Source organism: Nerophis lumbriciformis, linkage group LG26 (genome assembly GCF_033978685.3).
Source record: "Nerophis lumbriciformis linkage group LG26, RoL_Nlum_v2.1, whole genome shotgun sequence".
Classification (NCBI taxonomy): Eukaryota; Metazoa; Chordata; class Actinopteri; order Syngnathiformes; family Syngnathidae; genus Nerophis; species Nerophis lumbriciformis.
Genome location: NC_084573.2, coordinates 29,162,083 through 29,187,606, shown reverse-complemented (window position 1 = coordinate 29,187,606; position 25,524 = coordinate 29,162,083). Strand labels below are relative to the sequence as shown.

General features: G+C 36.2%; 1 protein-coding gene across 2 annotated transcripts in view; it reads left to right on the top strand.

Moving 5' to 3' along the window:
* The first annotated feature begins 4,437 nt into the window (after window positions 1-4,437).
* Window positions 4,438-25,524, top strand: part of ism2b (isthmin 2b) — a 46,663-nt gene continuing 25,576 nt past the window's right edge. For both annotated transcript variants that reach the window (XR_009817927.2, XM_061987046.2), the window contains exon 1: window positions 4,438-4,999. Coding sequence is in view for 1 of the 2 variants with exons in the window: in XM_061987046.2 (XP_061843030.1) it covers window positions 4,913-4,999 (87 nt within the window). In the remaining variant the exon portion in view is untranslated. The remainder of the gene's footprint in view (window positions 5,000-25,524) is intronic.

The window sequence follows — 25,524 nt, the reverse complement described above, 5'->3', positions numbered from 1 at the left end:
TTGAAGTGGGTCATATCAGACCCGAAGTGGACCAGAACAATATGAAAGCAAAATGATTGGTTCACTTTAACGTGCACACGGACACACCTAATTGAGATGATCTCACTCTGGTTCATTTAATCTGTGCAATGTGAACAGGAAGTGATCCAGAATGACTTTATCTTGTGTTGATATTGTGTTAATTGATACCTAATCAAAACTAAAGTGTACTGGATCTCAGTTTGATTCACCTATTTTGTGCAATGTGAACAGAAAGTGATCCAGATTGACTTTACATTGTATTGCTATGGATTTAATTGGGACACAATCAAAACAAGTGTACTGGATCTCAATTTGATTCATTTAACCTTTGCAATGTGAACATACAGTGATCTAAATTGACATTATCTTGTATTGATTTTGTTTCAATTAGGACACAATCAAAACAAGTGTACTGGATTTCAATTTGATTCACTTAATCTGTGCAATGTGAATGAAAAGTGATCCAGGTTGACTTTACATTGTATTGCTATTGGTTTAATTAAGACCCAATCCAAACAAAACAGTTCTGAATCTCAATTTGATTCACTTCTTCTGTGCGATGTAAACAGAAAGTAATCCAGATTGACTATCTTGTATTTCTTTTGTACATATTGAGGCCTAATCATACCTGAAGTCAACCATATTTCAATTTCATTTATGTTATCAAAGCAATGTGAACAGTAAGTGATCCATATTGACTTTACTTTACCTCAACATCGGACCTCAAGTGAACCCGATCTCAATTTGACTCACTTTATCTGTGCAATGTGAACAGAAGTGATCCAGATTTATTTTACTCTGCATTGCTATTCTGTTAATTAAGACCTACTTAGACCTAAACTGAACTAGATCTCAATTTGATTTACTTAATTCCTGCAATGTGAACATGAAATAATCCAAATTGGTTTTACTTTGCATTGCTATTCTGTTAATACAGACCTAATTTGACCTAAACTGAACCAGATCACAATTTGATTCACTTCTTCTGTGCAACGTAAACAGAAAGTAATCAAGATTAATTTTATCTTGTAATTCTTTTGTATATATTGAGGCCAAATCATACCTGGAGTGAACCATATTTCAATTTGATTTACGTTTTCTGAGCAATGTGAACATTAAGTGATCCAGATTGACTATACTGTTTTTTGCTATTGTGGTAACACCCAATTAGACCTCAAGTGAACCAGATCTCAATTTGACTCACTTTATCTGTGCAATGTGAACAGAAAGTGATCCAGATTAATCTTACTTTGTATTGTTATTCTGGTAATTAAGGCCTACTTAGACCTAAACTGAAATATGATCTCAATTTGATTTACTTAATCTGTGCAATGTGAACAGAAAGTGATCCAGATTAATCTTACTTTGTATTGTTATTCTGGTAATTAAGGCCTACTTAGACCTAAACTGAAATATGATCTCAATTTGATTTACTTAATCTGTGCAATGTGAACAGGAATAATCCATATTGGTTTTACTTTGCAATGCTATTCTGTTAATTAAGACCAAATTTGACCTAAACTGAACCAGATCTCAATTTGATTCACTTCATCTCTGTAATGTGAACAGGAAATTATCCAGATTGATTTTACTTTGAATTGCTATTCTGTTAAGACCTTATTAGACCTAAACTGAACTAGACCTCAATTTGATTGACTTAAACTGTGCAATATGAACAAAAAGTGATCCAGAATTACTTTGCCTTGCCTCGCTATCGTACTGATTGAGGCCAAATAGACCTGAAATGAACCAGATCACATTTTGATGCACTTTGTAAGTGCAATGTGAACAGGAACTGATCCAGAGTGATGTTACTTCAAAATGCTATTTTTAAAATTGAGATATTTTAAGACCTAAACTGAACCAGATTGTACTGTATTGTACTGATTGAAGCCAAAATGGTCCTGAAATGAACCAGATTTCAATTTGATTCACTTTTTAAGTGCATTGTTAACAGGAAATGATCCAGATTGGTTTTACTTTATATTGCTGTTCTGTTAATTAAGAGCTAAACTGTACCATATTTCAGTTTGATTCACTTCATCTGGATCACTTTCTGTTCACATTGCACAGATTGATTTTACTTTGGATTGCTATTCTGTTGAGGCCTAATTAAAACGGCACTGAACTAGTTTTTTTGCAATGTGAACAGAAAGTGTAGACCTGAAATTAACCAGATCTTAATTTGATTCACTTTATAAGTGCATTGTGAACAGGAAATGATCCACATTGATTTTACTTTGTATTGCTATTCTGTTAATTAAGACCTAATTAGACCTAAACTGAACCAGATCTCAATTTGATTCACTTCATCTGTGAAATTTGAACAATAGGTGATCCACATTGATTTTTGCTTTGGATTGCTATTCTGTTAAAGCCTAATTAAAACCGCACTGAATTAGATCTCAATTGGATTCACGTAATCTGTGCAATGTGAACAGAAAGTGTTCCAGATAGACTTTGCCGTGTCTCGCTATCGTACTGATTGAGGCGACAATAGACCTGAAATGAACCAGATCTTAATTTGATTCACTTTATAAGTGCAATTTGAACAGGAACTGATCCAGATTGATGTTACTTTGTATTGCTATTCTGTCAATTAGGACCTAATTAGACCTAAACTGAACCAGATCTTAATTTGATTCACTTAATCTGTGCAATGTGAACAGAAAGTGTTCCAGATTGACTTTGCCTGTCACTACCGTACTGATTGAGGTGAAAATAGACCTGAAATGAACCAGATCTTAATTTGATTCACTTAACATGTGCAATGTGAACAGGAACTGATCCAGATTGGTTTTTATTTTGAATTGTTATTCTGTTAATTAAGACCTACTTAGACCTAAACTGAACCAGATCTCACTTTGATTCACTTCATCCGTGCAATGTGAACAGGAAGTGATCCAGATTGGTTTTATTTTGAATCGCTATTCTGTTAATTAAGACCTAACTAGACTTAAACTGAGCTAGCTCTCCATTTGATTCACTTATTTTTTTCAATGTGAACAGAAAGTGTTCCAGGTTGACTTTGCCTTGTCTACTACCGTACTGATTAAGGCGAAAATAGACCTGAAATTAACCAGATCTTAATTTGATTCACTTTATAGGTGCAATGTGAACAGGAACTGATCCAGATTGGTTTTTATTTTGAATTGTTATTCTGTTAATTAAGACCTACTTAGACCTAAACTGAACCAGATCTCACTTTGATTCACTTCATCCGTGCAATGTGAACAGGAAGTGATCCAGATTGACTTTGCCTTGTCTACTACCGTACTGATTAAGGCGAAAATAGACCTGAAATTAACCAGATCTTAATTTGATTCACTTTATAGGTGCAATGTGAACGGGAACTGATCCAGACTGGTTTTTATTTTGAATTGTTATTCTGTTAATTAAGACCTACTTAGACCTAAACTGAACCAAATCTCACTTTGATTCACTTCATCCGTGCAATGTGAACAGGAAGTGATCCAGATTGGTTTTATTTTGAATTGCTATTCTGTTAATTAAGACCTGACTAGACCTAAACTGAGCGAGATCTCAATTTGATTCACTTAATTTTTACAATGTGAACAGAAAGTGTTCCAGGTTGACTTTGCCTTGTCTACTACCGTACTGATTAAGGCGAAAATAGACCTGAAATTAACCAGATCTTAATTTGATTCACTTTATAGGTGCAATGTGAACAGGAACTGATCCAGATTGGTTTTTATTTTGGATTGTTATTCTGTTAATTAAGACCTACTTAGACCTAAACTGAACCAGATCTCACTTTGATTCACTTCATCCGTGCAATGTGAACAGGAAGTGATCCAGATTGGTTTTATTTTGAATCGCTATTCTGTTAATTAAGACCTAACTAGACTTAAACTGAGCTAGCTCTCCATTTGATTCACTTATTTGTTTCAATGTGAACAGAAAGTGTTCCAGATTGACTTTGCCGTGTCTACTACCGTACTGATTGAGGCGAAAATAGACCTGAAATGAACCAGATCTTAATTTGATTCACTTTATAGGTGCAATGTGAACAGGAACTTATCCAGATTGGTTTTTATTTTGAATTGTTATTCTGTTAATTAAGACCTAACTAGACTTGAACTGAGCTAGATCTCAATTTGATGTACTTAATCTGTGCAATGTGAACAGGAAATGATCCAGATTGACTTTACTTTGTATTTCTATTGTTTTAATTAGGACGTTTTTTGTGTGTGTGTTTGGTATTTTGGATGACTTTTTGTTGAATATTGGAGATGTTCCTCTAGTGTGATTGTGCGTCCACTGGTGACCCTTAACCTCTCCCCTGGGACCCTAGTGAAACCCCCCCACCCCACCCCACGCGCGCACGCGCACAGCTGTTAGCAATGAAAATCCCACCCAACCAAATCTCTCCCACATCCCCGCGCGTCTAACATGCGTGCGTAAAAAAAAAGGCGCGTTCACCGACACCCGGATGACTGGGCGGCGCGCGCATCCAACCGAGCCAGCAGCGGGGATGGACGTGACGTGTTCGGCGATGGCTTCACGCATCACAGACACTTCGCCCGAATCAAGACGAGCTGCAAAAGCCACGATCTCCAGATGTCCGGGAGGAAAACACCCCCACCCACGACGCAGTGACTCACGGCTCTAAAGTAGCCGAATAAGCGGTCGCCGGTGCGGACGGGGGGATTCCTGCGGGGGCTCGCTGCTACTTAAAGCCGAGCCAAGTGCGGCTTTTATGGGCAAGGGAGGCGTTGAGCTGGAGCCGACACAAGCTGGCCGCACGTGGATAACATAAAAGTACCTCACTCTTCCACTCCACAGCAAACCCACTCAATTTACTCCAGAAACACCACTTTTATTGACAAAAAAAAAAAGTACTTTTAATTGAAGATTGTCCGGCAGGAAGATGCGTCAAATGCACTTTGTCATGTTCTCCGCTCTTGTTAGCTTGGCCACAGGATTTCCCAGCAGACACACAAATGCTGCTCACAAGGTAAGTTTTTAGTTTCTTTTAAACACTTTTTAAGTTTGTTAAAATAAGTCATTTTCAGCATTTAAACGCAGCTAATTACCATGCTTTGCTAGCTAACAGACGAGCCTAAATTAATCTGTAAAATAACGAATATTGAATGTATGTATTATATTTAACGATGTATTAATATACTAATATTATTCTTACATGTCTCAAATGTACATTTAATGTTAAATTTGAGTGTTTTAATATCTCACATGTCTAAGTATGTAATGAATTTACGATGCTTTGCTAGCTAGCAATTAAACCTAATTCGACTTAAAAACGACACTCATAGCCTATTAAATTAGTGTCCTATATTCAATGTTTATCTTAATATGCCGATATTATGCCACAAATGTACATTTAGTATTACATTTGTGTGTTTTAATGATATCCCACATAATGTCAAGTGTGTAACAAATTAACAATGATTTGCTAGCTAACAAACCTAATTATACTTAAAAACGACACTAGTAACCTATTATTAAATTAGTGTCCTATATTCAATGATATGTTTATCTTAATATGCCGATATTATGCCACAAATGTACATTTAGTATTAAATGTGTGTGTTTTAATGATATCCCACATAATGTCAAATGTGTAACAAATTAACGATGATTTGCTAGCTAACAAACCTAATTATACTTAAAAACGACACTAGTAACCTATTATTAAAGCAGTGTCCTATATTCAATGATATGTTTATCTTAATATGCTGATATTATGCCACAAATGTACGTTTAATGGTACATTTGGGTGTTTAATGATATCCCACATAATGTCAAGTGTGTAACAAAAGAACGAGCTAGTTAACAATCCAACTTAATTATACTTAGAACGACACTCGTAACCTATTATTAAATTGTCTGATATTCAGTGATGTGTGGATCTTATTATGCCGATATTATATCTCAAATGTACGTTTAATGTTGCATTTGAATGTTTTAATGATATCCCTCATAATGCCAAGTGTGTAACAAATTTACGATGCTTTGCTAGCCGACGTTAAACGTGAATATTCTTTAAAAATAACTACATAATTTTGTCTGATATTGAACAAAATATTATGCCTATATGAAGTCTCAAATCTACGTTTTAATGTTAATATTGTTTGTTTTAACTTTTAATGATCTCACATAAGTTGAAGTGTGTTAACACATTCACGATCTTTTTGCTAGCTAACAGTTTAACCAAATTAATCTTCCAAAACACTTCACCGTTCCATCTTATATCAAATGATGTATTAATATGCCAATTATATGTCTCAAATGTACATTTAATGTTAAATTTGAGTGTTTTAATATCTCACATGTCAAGTATGAAACAAACTTACGATGCTTTGCTAGCTAACAATTTAACCTAATTATACTTAAAAACGACATTCGTAGGCTATTATTAAATTAGTGTCCTATATTCAATGATATGTTTATCTTAATATGCTGATATTATGCCACAATTGTACGTTTAATATTACATTTGTGTGTTTTAATGATATCCTACATGATGTTAAGTGTGTAACAAATTAACCATGATTTGCTAGCTAACAAACCTAATTATACTTAAAAACGACACTAGTAACCTATTATTAAAGTAGTGTCCTATATTCAATGATATGTTTATCTTAATATGCTGATATTATGCCACAAATGTACGTTTAATGGTAAATTTGGGTGTTTTAATGATATCCCACATAAGGTCAAGTGTGTAACAAATGAACGAGCTAGTTAACAATCCAACTTAATTATACTTAGAACGACACTCGTAACCTATTATTAAATTGTCTGATATTCAGTGATGTGTGGATCTTATTATGCTGATATTATATCTCAAATGTACGTTTAATGTTACATTTGAATGTTTTAATGATATCCCTCATAATGCCAAGTGTTGAACAAATTTACGATGCTTTGCTAGCCAACGTTAAACGTGAATATTCTTTAAAAATAACTACACCATTTTGTCTGATATTGAACAATATATTATGCCGATATGAAGTCTCAAATCTACGTTTTAATGTTAATATTGTTCGTTTTAACTTTTAATGATATCACATAAGTTGAAGTGTGTTAACACATTCACGATCTTTTTGCTAGCTAACAGTTTAACCAAATTAATCTTCAAAAACACTTCATCGTTACATCTTATATCAAATGATGTATTAATATGCCAATTATTTTTCTCAAATGTACGTTTAATGTTAAATTTGAGTGTTTTAATATCTCACATGTCAAGTATGTAACACATTTACGAAGTTTTGCTAGCTAACAATTAAACCTAATTATACTTAAAAATGACCCTCGTTGCCTATTATTAAATTAGTGTCCTATATTCAATGTTTATCTTAATATGCCGATATTATACCACAAATGTACATTTAGTATTACATTTGTGTGTTTTAATGATATCCCACATAATGTCAAGTGTGTAACAAATTAACAATGATTTGCTAGCTAACAAACCTAATTATACTTAAAAACGACACTAGTAACCTATTATTAAAGTAGTGTCCTATATTCAATGATATGTTTATCTTAATATGCCGATATTACGCCACAAATGTACGTTTAATGTTAAATTTGTGTATTTTAATGATATCCCACATAATGTCAAGTGTGTAACAAAAGAACGAGCTAGTTAACAATCCAACTTAATTATACTTAGAACGACACTCGTAACCTATTATTAAATTGTCTGGTATTCAGTGATGTGTGGGTCTTATTATGCCGATGTTATATCTCAAATGTACGTTTAATGTTACATTTGAATGTTTTAATGATATCCCTCATAATGCCAAGTGTTGAACAAATTTACGATGCTTTGCTAGCCAACGTTAAACGTGAATATTCTTTAAAAATAACTACACCATTTTGTCTGATATTGAACAATAAATTATGCCGATATGAAGTCTCAAATCTACGTTTTAATGTTAATATTGTTCGTTTTAACTTTTAATGATATCACATAAGTTGAAGTGTGTTAACACATTCACGATCTTTTTGCTAGCTAACAGTTTAACCAAATTAATCTTCCAAACACTTCACCGTTACATCTTATATCAAATGATGTATTAATATGCCAATTATGTCTCAAATGTACATTTAACGTTAAATTTGAGTGTTTTAATATCTCACATGTCAAGTATGTAACACATTTACGATGCTTTGCTAGCTAACAATTAAATCTAATTATACTTAAAAACGACCCTCGTTGCCTATTATTAAATTAGTGTCCTATATTCAATGTTTATCTTAATATGCCAATATTATGGCACAAATGTACATACGTTTAATATTAAATTTGTGTGTTTTAATGATATCCCACATAATGTCAAGTGTGTAACAAATTAACAATGATTTGCTAGCTAACAAACCTAATTATACTTAAAAACGACACTAGTAACCTATTATTAAAGTAGTGTCCTATATTCAATGATATGTTTATCTTAATATGCCGATATTACGCCACAAATGTACGTTTAATGGTAAATTTGTGTATTTTAATGATATCCCACATAATGTCAAGTGTGTAACAAATGGATGAGCTAGTTAACAATCCAACTTAATTATACTTGAAACGACACTAGTAACCTATTATTAAATTGTCTGATATTCAATGTGTTGATCTTATTATGCCGATATTATATCTCAAATGTACTTTTAGTGTTAAATTTGAATGTTTTAATGATATCCCTCATAATGGCAAGTGCTGTACAAATTTTTGATGCTTTGCTAGCTACCGTTAAACGTAAATATTCTTTAAAGATAACGACACCATTTTGTCTGATATTGTCCAAAATATTATGCCGATATAAAGTCTCAAATCTACGTTTTAATGTTAATATTGTTTGTTTTAACTTTTAATGATATCACATAAGTTGAAGTGTGTTAACACATTCACGATCTTTTTGCTAGCTAACAGTTTAACCAAATTAATCTTCAAAAACACTTCACCGTTCCATCTTATATCAAATGATGTATTAATATGCCAATTATATGTCTCAAATGTACATTTAATGTTAAATTTGAGTGTTTTAATATCTCACATGTCTAAGTATGTAACGAATTTACGATGCTTTGCTAGCTAACAATTAAACCTAATTACACTTAAAAACGACACTCGTAACCTATTATTAAATGAGTGTCCTATATTCAATGTTTATCTTAATATACCGATATTATGCCACAAATGTACGTTTAATATAACATTTGTGTGTTTTAATGATATCCCACATAATTTCAAGTGTGTAACAAATTAACAATGATTTGCTAGCTAACAAACATAATTATACTTAAAAACGACACTAGTAACCTATTATTAAAGTAGTGTCCTATATTCAATGATATGTTTATCTTAATATGCCGATATTACGCCACAAATGTACGTTTAATGGTAAATTTGTGTATTTTAATGATATCCCACATAATGTCAAGTGTGTAACAAAAGAACGAGCTAGTTAACAATCCAACTTAATTATACTTAGAACGACACTCGTAACCTATTATTAAATTGTCTGATATTCAGTGATGTGTGGATCTTATTATGCCGATATTATATCTCAAATGTACGTTTAATGTTGCATTTGAATGTTTTAATGATATCCCTCATAATGCCAAGTGTTGAACAAATTTACGATGCTTTGCTAGCTGACGTTAAACGTGAATATTCTTTAAAAATAACTACACAATTTTTAATTTTTAACGTTTTAATGTTAATATTGTTTGTTTTAACTTTTAATGTTATCACATAAGTTGAAGTGTGTTAACACATTCACGATCTTTTTGCTAGCTAACAGTTTAACCAAATTAATCTTCAAAAACACTTCATCGTTATATCTTATATCAAATGATGTATTAATATGCCAATTATATGTCTCAAATGTACATTTAATGTTAAATTTGAGTGTTTTAATATCTCACATGTCAAGTATGAAACAAACTTACGATGCTTTGCTAGCTAACAATTTTACCTAATTATACTTAAAAACGACATTCGTAGGCTATTATTAAATTAGTGTCCTATATTCAATGATATGTTTATCTTAATATGCTGATATTATGCCACAATTGTACGTTTAATATTACATTTGTCTGTTTTAATGATATCCTACATAATGTTAAGTGTGTAACAAATTAACCATGGTTTGCTGGCTAACAAACCTAATTATACTTAAAAACGACACTAGTAACCTGTTATTAAATTAGTCTCCTATATTCAATGATATGTTTATCTTAATATGCCGATATTATGCCACAAATGTACGTTTAATGGTAAATTTGTGTGTTTTAATGATATCCCACATAAGTGTGTAACAAATGAATGAGCTACTTAACAATCCAACTTAATTATACTTAAAACGACCCTAGTAACCTATTATTAAATTGTCTGATATTCAATGATGTGTGGATCTTATTATGCCGATATTATATCTCAAATGTACGTTTAATGTTACATTTGAATGTATTAATGATATCCCTCATAATGCCAAGTGTTGAACAAATTTACGATGCTTTGCTCGCTAACGTTAAACGTAAAATATTATTTCAAAATAACCATTTCGTCTTATATTAAACAACATATTATGCCGATATGAAGTCTCAAATCTACGTTTAATGTTAATGTTTGTTTTAACTTTAAATGATATCACATAAGTTCAAGTGTGTTAACACAGTCACAATCTTTTTGCTAGCTAACAGTTTAACCAAATTAATCTTCAAATAACCTCATTGTTACATCTTATATTGAATGATATATTAATATGCCAATATTATGTCTCAAATGTACGTTTAATGTTAATATTGAGTGTTCTGATATCCCACGTTACGTCATTTGTGTAACAAATTTACGTTGCTTTCCTTGCTAACGTTTAACCGTTATTTTTCAAAATAACGACACCATTTAAGTAATATGAAATTATGTATTAATATTTTGATAAGTCTCAAATGTACGTTTAGTGTACATATTCTGTGTTTTAACTTTTAACGTTACCACAAAGTCACATGTGTAACACGTTTACGATCCTTTGCTAGCTAACAGTTTAACATGATTGACTGATTAAAATAACGATACTATTATTAAATCGATGATATATTAATATGCCTATATTGTGTCTGAAATGTACATTTAATGTTATTGTGTATTTTAATCATATTCCACATGTCAAGTGTGTAACAGAGTTACGATGTTTTGCTACCTAAGCTAACAGGTTAACCTAATCTTCAAAATAACACAATTATTATTGCATCAATGTCATATATTTAACGCTGCATCAACATGCCAATATGTATAAAATGTACATTTAATGTTAATATTGTATGTTTCAATGATAACTTACAAAGCCTAATGTCAAGTGTGTGACGCATTTACGATGCTTTGCTAGCTAACAATTCTACCTAATCTTCAAAATAGCAATACCATTATTGTTAAATTGTTTTATATTCAACGATATATTAATATGCCAACATTATGTTTCAAATACACATTAAATATGTGTATTAATGATTTCCCGCATAATGTCCAGTGTGTAACAAATGTACAACGCTTTGGTAGCTCATTGTTTAACCTAATTTATTCTTCAAAATAGCGGCACCGTTATTGTTATTAAGGTCTTACATTGAACGATTTATTAAAAGGTCGATATATATTATGTCTCAAATGTGTATTTGATGTTAATATTGAGTGTTTTAGCGATATCCCACCCAACTCTTTAACGTCCGGTGTCAAAATCGTTAGCATTCTAATATTAGCATGCTAGCTTTTTTTTTTGCTAATTTTGCAGGTATACGCCTCATTTTGTCACTTGACAAATGATACCTGTTATCGTGTGTGCTAGCTTTTTTTTAAATCTAGTTTTGTAGGTTTACACCTCAGTCATGTTTTGGTACTTGACGCATGCTAACGTTTGCATGCTACCATTTTAAAGAAATTGTTAAGGTACACACCTCAGAGTAATATATGTTGGTACTTGACACGTGTTATAGTTAGCATTTTAGAAAGCTAACATTAGCATGCTAGGTTTAAGCTAATTTAGCAGGTGTATACCTCAGTGTTATATATTTTGGTATTTTACTAATGCTAACTGTAAGCATGCTATTGTTGGTATGTTAGCATGCTAGCTTTTTTTTTTTTTAGCTCATTTTGCTTATATGTTTTGCTACTTGACGCTATATGGTCAGCAGGCTAACTGTTAGCATTTCAATTCAGCTTTGGCTCTTTAGCATTCACACAACATTTCTACCGAAATTGCATTTCTAGTACTTAGAAAAAATCTATTGTACTGTTTTTTGAAGGTGAAAACTGGCAAATCAAAGGATGCGGGAGCCATTTTGTCAGTCTGTGGCCCTCTGTGGTGGAAAGTTTGGGCCCCCATTTATCTATATTGCACAACCCTAACGACAAGCTACAGTCCCATTACAATGTGTTTATTAGCGTAGGTGAACAAGTAATGACAAATCTATTTGTGGCGATCCAAATGTATCTGTGGCGTGCCGAAACAAATGTGTTCATGTTAGGTAAGGATGTGAATCTTATAACAACTCACAATTTAAATCCGATTCCTGGGGTGACAATTCGATTCAGAATCGATTCTTGTACTATATTATCTGGTATATAAATTATAATAAAACCTTCTCCAAACAGGTTACAAAAGCTGATGTATTTTTTCAAAGTTGTATTTACAAAGATAAAAGCACTTTAATTCATCTAATAAAATAAAATTGCCCAACTATAAACCAATGCATCTTAACAATACTTAAGATAGCAATTGAGAAACATACAAATTAAAAAAAGGTAAACAAAAATTAATAAAAGCAACAGTATCAATATAGTCGTTTCATGTTGATTGATAAAGCATTTGTTTGTTTTTACTTTTTTCGAATCGATTATCCAAATTTTTGAATCGATTTATAACCCGAATAAATAAAAATTGCGATTTTGATTGTGAATCACTTTTTTTATTTTCAGCACCCTGGTGTTTGTAATGAAAATGATAACAAAACATTCCTTAACAGGTTACACAAGCTCCTCTAGGCTGTTGACTCATTAAGAGTGAAGATGGCCTAAAAAAAACCTGTCTTTTAAAAAAAATATATTCTTGGTATGAAATATATATTTAAAAACAGGTTTCTTTTCTATGCTGCTGACGTTTGACTTATACTTGCAGCTAGTAAGCACCTTATATCTTATATTATATCTGCACCTTATTGCTCTTATATCCTGCACTACAACGAGCTAATGCAACGAAATTTTGTTATCTGTACTGTAAAGTTCAAATTTGAAGACGATAAAAGGAAGTCTAAGTCTAAGCGTGTAGATGGCTTAAAAAAACGTCTTTTTAAACATATATTCTTAAATACTCTTTTTTTTTTTTTTCAAAAAATGTATAGAATATTTTTTATTGATTTTTATTAATAAATTTAAATTCGTAATAATTAAAAAAAATAAAGTGCACTCACAGTATTTGGTCTGATATATATATGATAAATATATATATGTAATAAGAACAAGCGACTTTTCTCCATTAATATATGTTCTCAAATATAATATAATATATGTAAACCATTTTTAAAAAATAGATCATTAAAAAAATGTTTTTTCAGTTTTGAAAAAAAAATGTAAACTATTTTTTTGATTGATTTAAAAAAAAAAAAATCAGTTTAGAATCATAACAAATAAAAATGTTGGTTTTGAAGCACTCATAGTACATGGTATTAAAATTGTACTAAACACTTTTTAAAACGGTTAGTTACAAAAGCTCCTCTTGGCTGCTGACATATTACTTTTATACTCGCAATGAGTAAGTGTGCAAATGGCCTAAAACACTTTTTTTTAATATATATTCTTAAAAAAAATATATATATATATACATATACATATATATATAAATATCTTTTGTTAACCGGTTTTTGAAAAGTATTAATCAATTTAGAATCGTAATATGTCAAAGATTGAGCACAAAAAACAGGTTACTTCTCTTGGCTGCTGATGTATGACGTATACTGGCCTAAAAATGTATTTTTAAACATAGATTCTTTAAAAAAAAAAAGTTTATTTAAACAAATGTTATAGAATTTTTTGTGTCGCTTTTTATTAATTATTAAATTTAGAATCGTAATAAATCAAATAAATTTGAGCACTCATAGTATTTGGTATGAAATATGTAATTAAAACTTCAAAACAGGTTACCTTTTTTGGCTGCTGATGTATGGCGCATACTTGCAGCGAGTAAGCTGATTAGATGATTTAAAAAAAAAATTTTTATTTAAAAGTAATAATTTCTTAAACAATTGATTTATTGATTTAAAAAAATATATTAATCAATATAGAATCGAAATAAATACAAATGACAATTTTGAAGCACTCAGTGTCTTTGGTATTAAAATTGTACAAAAAACTTTTTAAAAACGGGTTATAAAAGCTCCTCTTGGCTGCTGATTTATGACGTATTGTGGCCTTACAATTTATTTTTAAACAGATTCTTTAAAAAAAGTAACATTTTATTTTAAATTTTAATTGAAACATTTTTCTTAAAGTGATTTTCGAAAACTGATGATCGATTTAGAATCACAACTGGAGTGTGAATTGATGTTTCTTCTGCACCTTTAAGGTTGGTGTACACACTCCTGTCATGTATAGTAAAGTTTGCCATCATAACTCCATCCATCGTTCTTATACACATAACCCAGGGAATGTTTGTGTTGCACGTGGACAGAGTGGGATCAAAGTGTGTTTGTGTCAGGGTTCACTTCCTGTCCTTCTTGTGTGGCCTCTGTTGGCTCCTCTTTGCTCTCCTCATGTGTTCCACTGATGTCCTAGCAACAAAAAAAAAAAGAGGAAGGACTGAGAAGAAGAAACACAAAGCTGGCAAGTTGATGACTCTGTGCCTTCCCTGGGTGTGTAAGGAGAGATTAGCAGAGGAGGTAGCCATGTGCTTATGTAACCAAAATAAGGCCATCATGCGCTGCAGCTCGGGGTCAAAGGTCATTCATCTCATTGTTTACTTTGGCTTTTTTTTGTGTTAATGTGGAATTTCCTGTTTCGGAGAACACAAGAAGAGGCGGCGGTCTATCTCAAGTATGGAGACCTGTTGGACACCCTCACCCCGATTCGGCCATGTTTGCCCATTGCAGGGGATGGGGATCAAAGAGGAGGGGGTGTAGTTTATTGTTCTTCCGTAATGGTTTGGAAACAGCCAAGTACAGACGCCTTTGATATGTGCGCGTAAATCAGACCTTCTCCACACCACTCCAGCTTCCATAGCTCTCCTTCGCCGTGTTCCCGCACCTGAGTCGTCATGTGCACTTCCATGAACTTTACCCAATGCCTGAACCTCTCTCTGAGACGGGGAGAAGACGTCTGGAGGCCAGACTGAGGTCCATACTGTGTTCCTGTTCCACACACGCCACATGCCGTCAGCCTTGCGGGCCTTTGATCAGGAGAGCCCCTCGTCAGAGGAGGAGAGCAGGATCAGGGGAGGCGAGGGGGAGGATATACAACACAGGATCCAGATGTGATGCAGGACGACGTGAAAGCATGTGACTACTGAGTTGTGGTAGCTGTTTGGGTGTGGAATATTCAGTCCCTAAAGGATTTCTCCGGACTTTTTTGTGATTGTCGCGGCCGAGAATAACTGAATTCCATGTCCACACCTTCTGGTAAAAGCCATGTTTCAAGGATTTTTATTTTTATTTTTTAAATCAATGTTTTAAGTGTTCCTTGTAACCTTAACCCCAAAAAGCACAACACAAATAGGAAAACAAATATGGTATTGATGTTTTACTCGCTGTATTTCTCACAGACCAACAAGTAGACTCTAGACATAGACTTAATACATTTTGTCCTCAAAATTATACACACAATACCCCATAATCACAATGTGAAAAAGTGTTCTTAGAAATGTTAGCAAATTTATAAAAAAAACTACGAAATCAAATGAACCGTATTTTCCAGACGATAGAGCGCACCGGCTTATAAGCCACTCACTAAATTTTCAAATACATTTTCCTCCATATATTAGCCGCACCGGACTATAAGCCGCAGTTGCGTTGTGAAATGAGTTACTTACACGGAAATATTTTGTAAATGTTTATTTACATACCTTGTTTTCCAAACAGTGTCTGTAAAACAACAGTAAAACGGCTGATCAAACAAAGCGGCATGGCGTGGTGGGTAGAGCAGCCGTGCCAGAAACTTGAGATCCAAATCACGGCTGTTGTGTCCTTGGGCAGGACACTTCACCCTTGCCCCCAGTGCCGCTCACACTGGTGAATGAATGATGAATGATGGGTGGTGGTCGAAGTGGCCGCAGGCGCGAACTGGCAGCCACGCTTCAGTCGGTCTACCCCAGGGCAGCTGTGGCTACAAATGTAGCTTACCACCACCAGATGTGAATGAAGGATGGGTTCTCACTTCTCTGTGAAGCGCTTTGAGTGTCTAGAAAAGCGTTATATAAATCTAATCCATTATTATTAAAACAGAAGTCATCGTCATGGACCCACTAACTGCGGAAGCTAGCTCTCCAATCACTCAACGGTAACGTCTTAGTGAATTACGAATACAAAAAAAAAATGCTGTTGTAAGTTAATAATACTAATACAGACGCTCGTAAGCGTGTTAGCATATTAACTAATAGTAACGACACTAGATTCATTAAATTACCATAGTACGTATAATTCGCATGAAATCACTCCTACAGACATCACACATGAGACGGTTTAGTTGTTTTAGTTATATTGTAAAACTTAACAAACGTTGCTTTGTGTGATGAATGAAGAATCCATACAAGTAGGAACGCTATGAACGGCAATAAGATGGAACAGCACTTCCGGTTGAAAGCTCAGTCTAAACAGAAGGGCAATGCAGCAGCCGCAGTGAGTGAACTCGGCCAAAAGATGGCGCCATAGCACAAAAAATAACACCTTTTCAGTGTCTTTGCTTATTTAAACATTATTTAACTATTTGTATTATGGCCGTCTGGGCAGCACGGTGGGAAAGGGGTTAGTGTGTGTGCCTCACAATACGAAGGTCCTGGGTTCAATTCTGGGCGCGGAATCTTTCTGTGGGGAGTTTGCATGTTCTCCCCGTGACTGCGTGGGTTCCCACCGGGTACGCCGGCTTCCTCCCACTTCCAAAGACATGCACCTGGGGATAGGTTGATTGGCAACACTAAATGGTCCCTAGTGTGTGAATGTGAGTGTGAATGTTGTCTGTCTATCTGTGTTGGCCCTGCGATGAGGTGGCGACTTGTCCAGGGTGTACCCCGCCTTCCACCCGAATGCAGCTGAGATAGGCTCCAGCACCCCCTGCGACCCCGAAAGGGACAAGCGGTAGAAAATGTATTATGGCTGTCAGCAAAGAAATATCCACAATTTTACAGTATGTAAGATGGAAGTATTCACAGCCTTTGCCATGAAGCTCTAAAGGGAGCTCAGGTGCATCGTGTTCCAACGGATCATCCTTGAGATGTTCCTTCAGCTTAATTGGAGTCCACCTGTGGTAAATTCAGTTGTTTGGACATGATTTGGAAAGGCACACACAAAGGTCTCCATACAAGGTCCCACATTTGACAGTGCATGGCGAAGCACAAGCCAAGAACAAAGTCGAAGGAACTGTCTGTAGACCTCTGAGAAAGGATTGTGTCCAAGGTCCCAATGAGCACCGTGGTCTCCATCATCTGCACATGAAAGAAGTTTGGGACCACCAGGATTCTTCCTAGAGCTGGCTGGCCGTCTAAACTGAGCGATCAGAGGAGAAGGTCCCAAGTCAGGGAGATGACCAAGAACCGTATGGTCACTCTGTCAGAGCTACAGCATTCCTTTGTGGAGAGAGGAGAACCTTTTGTTATCGGTACCGATATTTGGCATTTTGTTTATATTGGGATCGGCCTTTTTACTTTCACGCATGTTAAATAATTAGTGGAGTAGATGAATAATAACCACTGCTCAAGCACCAGCCTTTTGAAAAGTCCTTTTTGCTTGAGCATTTTTGTAATTCATTTAAGAATAAAAAATGCTGTCATTGTCAATAATTCTCCCCAAATATGCTTTGATATCTGACAGAGAATGTAGTTAAGTTTTTGTCACAATTATTCCCCGGTCTGCTTTCTTTGCGGTGCTCACGCGACCAACTTCTAATTGTTGACAAAAATGTTTTGTCTCCGTTTATCGTCAACGACCTATTTTACCTTTGTCGAAATTAGGACGATAACGAATTAAAAACAAAAGCCCGCTGACAATGAGATTATTAATTTAGCAATTTAGTCAACGAATCAAAACGAGACGCAAATTTTGACAGAGACTAAATCCAATCACATTTAATTTCGTCTTTAAGCTGGTGGGGTAAAATATCCAATCACAGTTGCATGTGTTTTTGTAAAGCACACTGTTTGGATTTTTCACCTGGAAAGCACGTCGATACAGTATGTCTTCCAGACCGGGAAGTAGAGATGCGCGGATAGGCAATTATTTCATCCGCAACCGCATCAGAAAGTCGTCAACCATCCGCAATCCACCCGATCTAACATTTGATCAGAACCGCATCCGCCCGCCATCCGCCCGCACCCGCCCGTTGTTATATATCTAATATAGACGATGCAAGGCATTAGTGAGGTTATAAAGCTTTTGCCTGTTAAAGAAAGGAGACTGATCCAATGCAGCACAGACATTCGCGTGCCACGCTGTCACGACCCAGACGCACACCAGTGCGCAATCATATGGGAGCCGCGCTGAGCGCACCTCCAAGCGCGTCTCGCTGCCGGCGACGGCCGGGTATGGGCCCAACGCTCCAGCGCCATCCATTTTCAGGGCTAGTTGATTCGGCAGGTGGGTTGTTACACACTCCTTAGCGGGTTCCGACGTCCATGGCCACCGTCCTAGCTGCTGTCTATGTCAACCAGGGTGAGCCCCACCCCCTTCGTGAGCGCACTGCGCGCGGAGTGACCCCTGTTACGCGCCCCCGGCAACAGGGGTGGCGGGCAGGTAAGCTGCGCGGGCGGAGCGCGCGGAGTGACCCCTGTTACGAGCCCCAGGCCACGGGGATGGCGGGCTGCTTACCTGCTGCGCGTGACGCCGGCCGCGGCGAAGGCGGATGAGGCGGGGTGTCGGTGCGGTGGGCGCGGTGGTGACCCTGGACATGCGTCGGGCCCTTCTCGCGGATCGCCTCAGCTACGGCTCCCGGTGGGGCCCTCTCGGGGGCAGGGGCCTCGGTCCTCGGCCCCCGGCGAGGCGTCGGGGGCCTTCTCCGCTCCGTAAAAGTGTCCATCTCTTTTTTTTTTTTTTCTTCTGTTGTGGCATATGCAGCAGGTGCCTGCTCGTAACAACATTTAACTATGTATATATATTTCCGAATTGGTTTAACTGCCACCCGCCTGAATCTATTTAAAATCTAATTTTTTCTATTTCAACCGCCCGACCCGACCCGACCCGACCCGCGGATAAAATCTAATTTTTTTAAATTTCATCCGCCCGATCCGCGGATAATCCGCGGACTCCGCGGTTGTGCCCGCAAACCGCGCATCTCTACCGGGAAGAGAAGAAAAGACGCACTATGGACGCACTTCACCTTTGCCGCTGTAGACAACAAAGCAACTTGTAAACCCCGTGTCTCCATTTTCTTGGCCAAAAATACAACAAACTTGAGCGCCATCTGCAGATTAACCATCAGAACATTTACGCAAGACTAAGTAGGCCAAAGATAATAATTCCAAATGAATGTACTGAATTACTTTTACTATTAACGACGGTAGAACAGGAGCAAGACAGCTTACTCTACCACCCGCCGAAAATAAATACTAACTTAAAAACAAACTACTTTTGTGGTAGACCATGATTCCGCGAGCTGATCCGAGCCAACACACCAAGTGCACAGTGCACTTTAATCGATGTCCTCGGCACACTGTTCAGCTAATAATTGCACAACTTGACAACCCAAAAGAGCAGATTTGTAATTTTTCAAGATAACACACAAAAAAGTTATGTGGTATATATATATGTTATGTGGTATATATATATATATATGTATATGTATATGTATATATATGTATATGTATATATATGTATGTGTATATATATATATATATATATGTGTATATATATATATATATATATATGTGTATATATATATATATATATATGTGTATATATATATATATATATATATGTGTATATATATATAAATAATGATAAATGGGTTGTACTTGTATAGCGCTTTTCTACCTTCAAGGTACTCAAAGCGCTTTGACACTACTTCCACATTTACCCATTCACACACACATTCACACACTGATGGAGGGAGCTGCCATGCAAGGCGCTACCAGCACCCATCAGGAGCAAGGGTGAAGTGTCTTGCTCAGGACACAACGGACATGACGAGGTTGGTACTAGGTGGGGATTGAACCAGTATGTATATATATATATATATATGTATGTATATATATATATATATGTATGTATATATATATATATATATGTATATGTGTATATGTATATGTGTATATATATATGTATATATATATATATATATACATGTATATGTATGTATATATATATATATATATATACATACAGTAGGTACTTTTTTTTTTTAATTGATAAAATAAAATAAGATAAATAAATTAATAACATTTTCTTGAATAAAAAAGAAAGTAAAACAATATAAAAACAGTTACATAGAAACTAGTAATTAATGAAAATTAGTGAAATTAACTGTTAAAGGTTAGTACTATTAGTGGACCAGCAGCACACACATAATGTGTGCTTACGGACTGTATCCCTTGCAGACTGTATTGATCTATATTGATATATAATGTATGAACCAGAATATTAATAACAGAAAGAAACAACCCTTTTGTGTGAATGAGGGAAATGGGGGGGGTTTGGGTTGCTGCACTAATTATAAGTGTATCTTGTGTTTTTTATGTTGATTTAATAAAAAAACAAAAACAAAACGATACCGATGATAAAAAAAAAAACCATACCGATAATTTCCGATATTACATTTTAACGCATTTATCGGCCGATAATATCGGCAGGCCGATATTATCGGACATCTCTAATCTATATATATGTATATATATATATATATATATATATATATATATATATATATATATATATATATATATATACAGGTAAAAGCCAGTAAATTAGAATATTTTGAAAAACTTGATTTATTTCAGTAATTGCATTCAAAAGGTGTAATTTGTACATTATATTTATTCATTGCACACAGACTGATGCATTCAAATGTTTATTTCATTTAATTTTGATGATTTGAAGTGGCAACAAATGAAAATCCAAAATTCCGTGTGTCACAAAATTAGAATATTACTTAAGGCTAATACAAAAAAGGGATTTTTAGAAATGTTGGCCAACTGAAAAGTATGAAAATGAAAAATATGAGCATGTACAATACTCAATACTTGGTTGGAGCTCCTTTTGCCTCAATTACTGCGTTAATGCGGCGTGGCATGGAGTCGATGAGTTTCTGGCACTGCTCAGGTGTTATGAGAGCCCAGGTAGCTCTGATAGTGGCCTTCAACTCTTCTGCGTTTTTGGGTCTGGCATTCTGCATCTTCCTTTTCACAATACCCCACAGATTTTCTATGGGGCTAAGGTCAGGGGAGTTGGCGGGCCAATTTAGAACAGAAATACCATGGTCCGTAAACCAGGCACGGGTAGATTTTGCGCTGTGTGCAGGCGCCAAGTCCTGTTGGAACTTGAAATCTCCATCTCCATAGAGCAGGTCAGCAGCAGGAAGCATGAAGTGCTCTAAAACTTGCTGGTAGACGGCTGCGTTGACCCTGGATCTCAGGAAACAGAGTGGACCGACACCAGCTGGACTGCTGCTGAGTGGTCCAAAGTCATGTTTTCTGACGAAAGCAAATTTTGCATTTCCTTTGGAAATCGAGGTCCCAGAGTCTGGAGGAAGACAGGAGAGGCACAGGATCCACGTTGCCTGAAGTCTAGTGTAAAGTTTCCACCATCAGTGATGGTTTGGGGTGCCATGTCATCTGCTGGTGTCGGTCCACTCTGTTTCCTGAGATCCAGGGTCAACGCAGCCGTCTACCAGCAAGTTTTAGAGCACTTCATGCTTCCTGCTGCTGACCTGCTCTATGGAGATGGAGATTTCAAGTTCCAACAGGACTTGGCGCCTGCACACAGCGCAAAATCTACCCGTGCCTGGTTTACGGACCATGGTATTTCTGTTCTAAATTGGCCCGCCAACTCCCCTGACCTTAGCCCCATAGAAAATCTGTGGGGTATTGTGAAAAGGATGATGCAGAATGCCAGACCCAAAAACGCAGAAGAGTTGAAGGCCACTATCAGAGCAACCTGGGCTCTCATAACACCTGAGCAGTGCCAGAAACTCATCGACTCCATGCCACGCCGCATTAACGCAGTAATTGAGGCAAAAGGAGCTCCAACCAAGTATTGAGTATTGTACATGCTCATATTTTTCATTTTCATACTTTTCAGTTGGCCAACATTTCTAAAAATCTCTTTTTTGTATTAGCCTTAAGTAATATTCTAATTTTGTGACACACGGAATTTTGGATTTTCATTTGTTGCCACTTCAAATCATCAAAATTAAATGAAATAAACATTTGAATGCATCAGTCTGTGTGCAATGAATAAATATAATGTACAAGTTACACCTTTTGAATGCAATTACTGAAATAAATCAAGTTTTTCAAAATATTCTAATTTACTGGCTTTTACCTATGTATATGTATATGCAATCCTTTATAATTTATATTTCAGTCGACCAAGTTTACTGTAATTTTGGTAGACTAAAACAAAATCAATTTAGATTACTAAAATAGGACCAAAGCTAAAATACATTTTCGTCAAAAGACTATGACTAAAATTAATTCAAAAACTGCTGTCAAAATAAACACTGGTTCCGTAATTCAATCAAATAAGAACGCGACACAGATGGATGGACATGAAGACAACAGAAAATATATCTCTGTCAAAAATACAAACTTTGTGTAAATATCTTGACAAACAGGGGATCATTATATAAGTAAAGAAGATCAGGCAGAAGCTCACACATTCTTATACTTCTGTAACATCCAGGTAAAAATTATGTCAGCCACCTTGAAAAATGTCTCAATTATATAAGCTACTTCAGTGTTCCCCCCCCAGTTGTCGAATACGATTAAAATCAGGAGTCAAATTACTAACTCCGTGTTAATATTTTGGACCACTCTGTAGTGGAAAAGTTGAGAACCCCTGAGCTAAATGAAGGAACCCAGAATTGTTTTTTATTTAAATGTTTGCAATATTTCAGTGTTCCTCACCAGGAAACCTGTAGAGAAATGCCATATTTTTACAAAATGTCCCATATTTTAAAAAATGCAAATGTCGATGCTCCTGTTGTTCGGTGCTTAGTTAACCAAAACATTATGTCGCTACTGGTCCGACGTTTCCTAAAAAGTAATGTTTAAAAAAAAAAAGCAACTTAAAGCCTTGTCCAGCTGTTTACTGACGTTAAATAACTTTTACTGCAAATGAATATCGGTGGATCTCTGCGTGAAACCGCTACGACGGGACATGACATACTTGCAGAGGGGGCCGCCTTGGCATCGCGTGTCATTCGTCATGCTTGACATGCTTATTTTCTAAACAGGCGTTTTTTTGTGTTCACATGCTTGTATCCGAGCCTCCGCATAACTTCTTTATGGGACAATCACAGGCGCCGAGTAGAAAGTACGTGCTGTTCTGGATGCCATAACTGTAAGTCATTAATGCAGACATTTCCTCCCGGACCCGCCCCCCTCTCTGACGACCATGCGTGTAGGCCACAAACTGCTACCGTCTTTGAATCCGACTCCGGACATGTTGACAAAGGTGCAGCATTCAATGAAATATTGCGATTCTTGTTACCGTTTGATGCTATTTTTGTCATCCGATTCCTTCTTTCAAGTTAAAATGCGGGGTGGTCGTCGTGGCCCTAGCTCGGGGCATACATGCACGCACACACACACACACCAACACAGGGGTCTCACGCCTCCCAGGCCCTCTCATTAAAGCTAAAAGGGGATCTTTCTGGCACAGGCCCCTCTTTGTCTCCATGCCTGGATGCAATGACTGCTGTGGGAAAAAAGAAAGAACGACACAAATGCCGGTTGGTCACTTGGCCGCAGAGGCTCTGCTGAACAATCTGCAAAGCGATAGACATTTTTCAGATTTTCTTCCAGAAAACAGAATACCGATTGTTGTCACGCTCATTAATACATTTCTATACATCAGGATCACTGCACTGCAACTTTTTCACTTCACGATACGATATGTGTCACAGCACACTATTGCTATTTAGGGATGCGTACCGAATCCGGTACCTTTTTGGCACCGATTCACGTAAAATCCTTAAGTGCCATGTTACGGTACCTGGGTTGTGTGTAACATCATGCTTGGTTGCCAACCCAATCTTGCTATTTCTGCACTTAGCAATCAGTCCAGGAGCACTGAATTTTTAGGCCAACGAAGAAATTGACTCATAAAAACATTGGCTTTGCTATTGATATGCTGCTGATTAGCAGTACCGATTTACATGTCCACACCTCCAAATGTGTTGGTGAAAACTGCAACCAAGATGAACGTTGTGATCAAACAGCTGGTGTGTAATAAGTACAATACTTACCGTATTAACATTTTTTAGAGTGCAACAAAAGACTAGATTCAGCAAAGTCTGAACTGACTGGCCAACCCACCATAGACTATACATTACTGCCATCTAACGTCTTGGACTTGCAACTGTAATCGCAACTTATTGTCATACTTGCAAGTAAAATGTTATGTGTACAGGAAGAGGAGACGGCACAGACAGGAGGGGCGTCGTTTAACTCTGTTTAATTATTATATATACACAATATATAATAATCAGAAATGAAGTGTGTGAACTAATCCAAATAGGTGTATGATGTGTGACTATGTGTGAATTAACTGTTGTGTGTTACCCGAGTGTTGAGCGAGAGGCGGAAGTCCCGGAGGGAAAAGGTAGGCTCGAAGGTCTGTGAGACAGGCAGGCTTGAAGGTCTGTGAGACAGGCAGGTAGTCGAGGGGAGGAGAGAGGCATCAAAGTCCGGGTCCAGGCGGGAGGTCGAGATCCAAGATGCAGCCAGGGAACCAAAGGGAACACACAGCTCGTGACGTGGGAACGAAGGCAGGCTGCAGAGAGGCAACAAGGAGGACACGAGACAATGACCACGACGGGGGAGAAAACAGAGAGCAAAGAGTGCGCATCAAGCTTGACGTATCAGCTTACTGTACTGAACATTGAACTACGTTCTGGCGCGGGATAGCAGGTTGTGCTGGCTTATGAAGGAAGGTCTCATCAGCGACAGGTGTGTTGATTGCCGGCGATTGATTGCAGATGCTTGCTGCAGCCGGACTGACGCGCGCCTTGTCCGCTCTTGGAGGTGCGCTCTGCATTGGAATGCGCCCAGACCTTGACATAAGATTCAGAAATGTGTTATTAAAGCCAATTAGCAGTTATCATGAAAA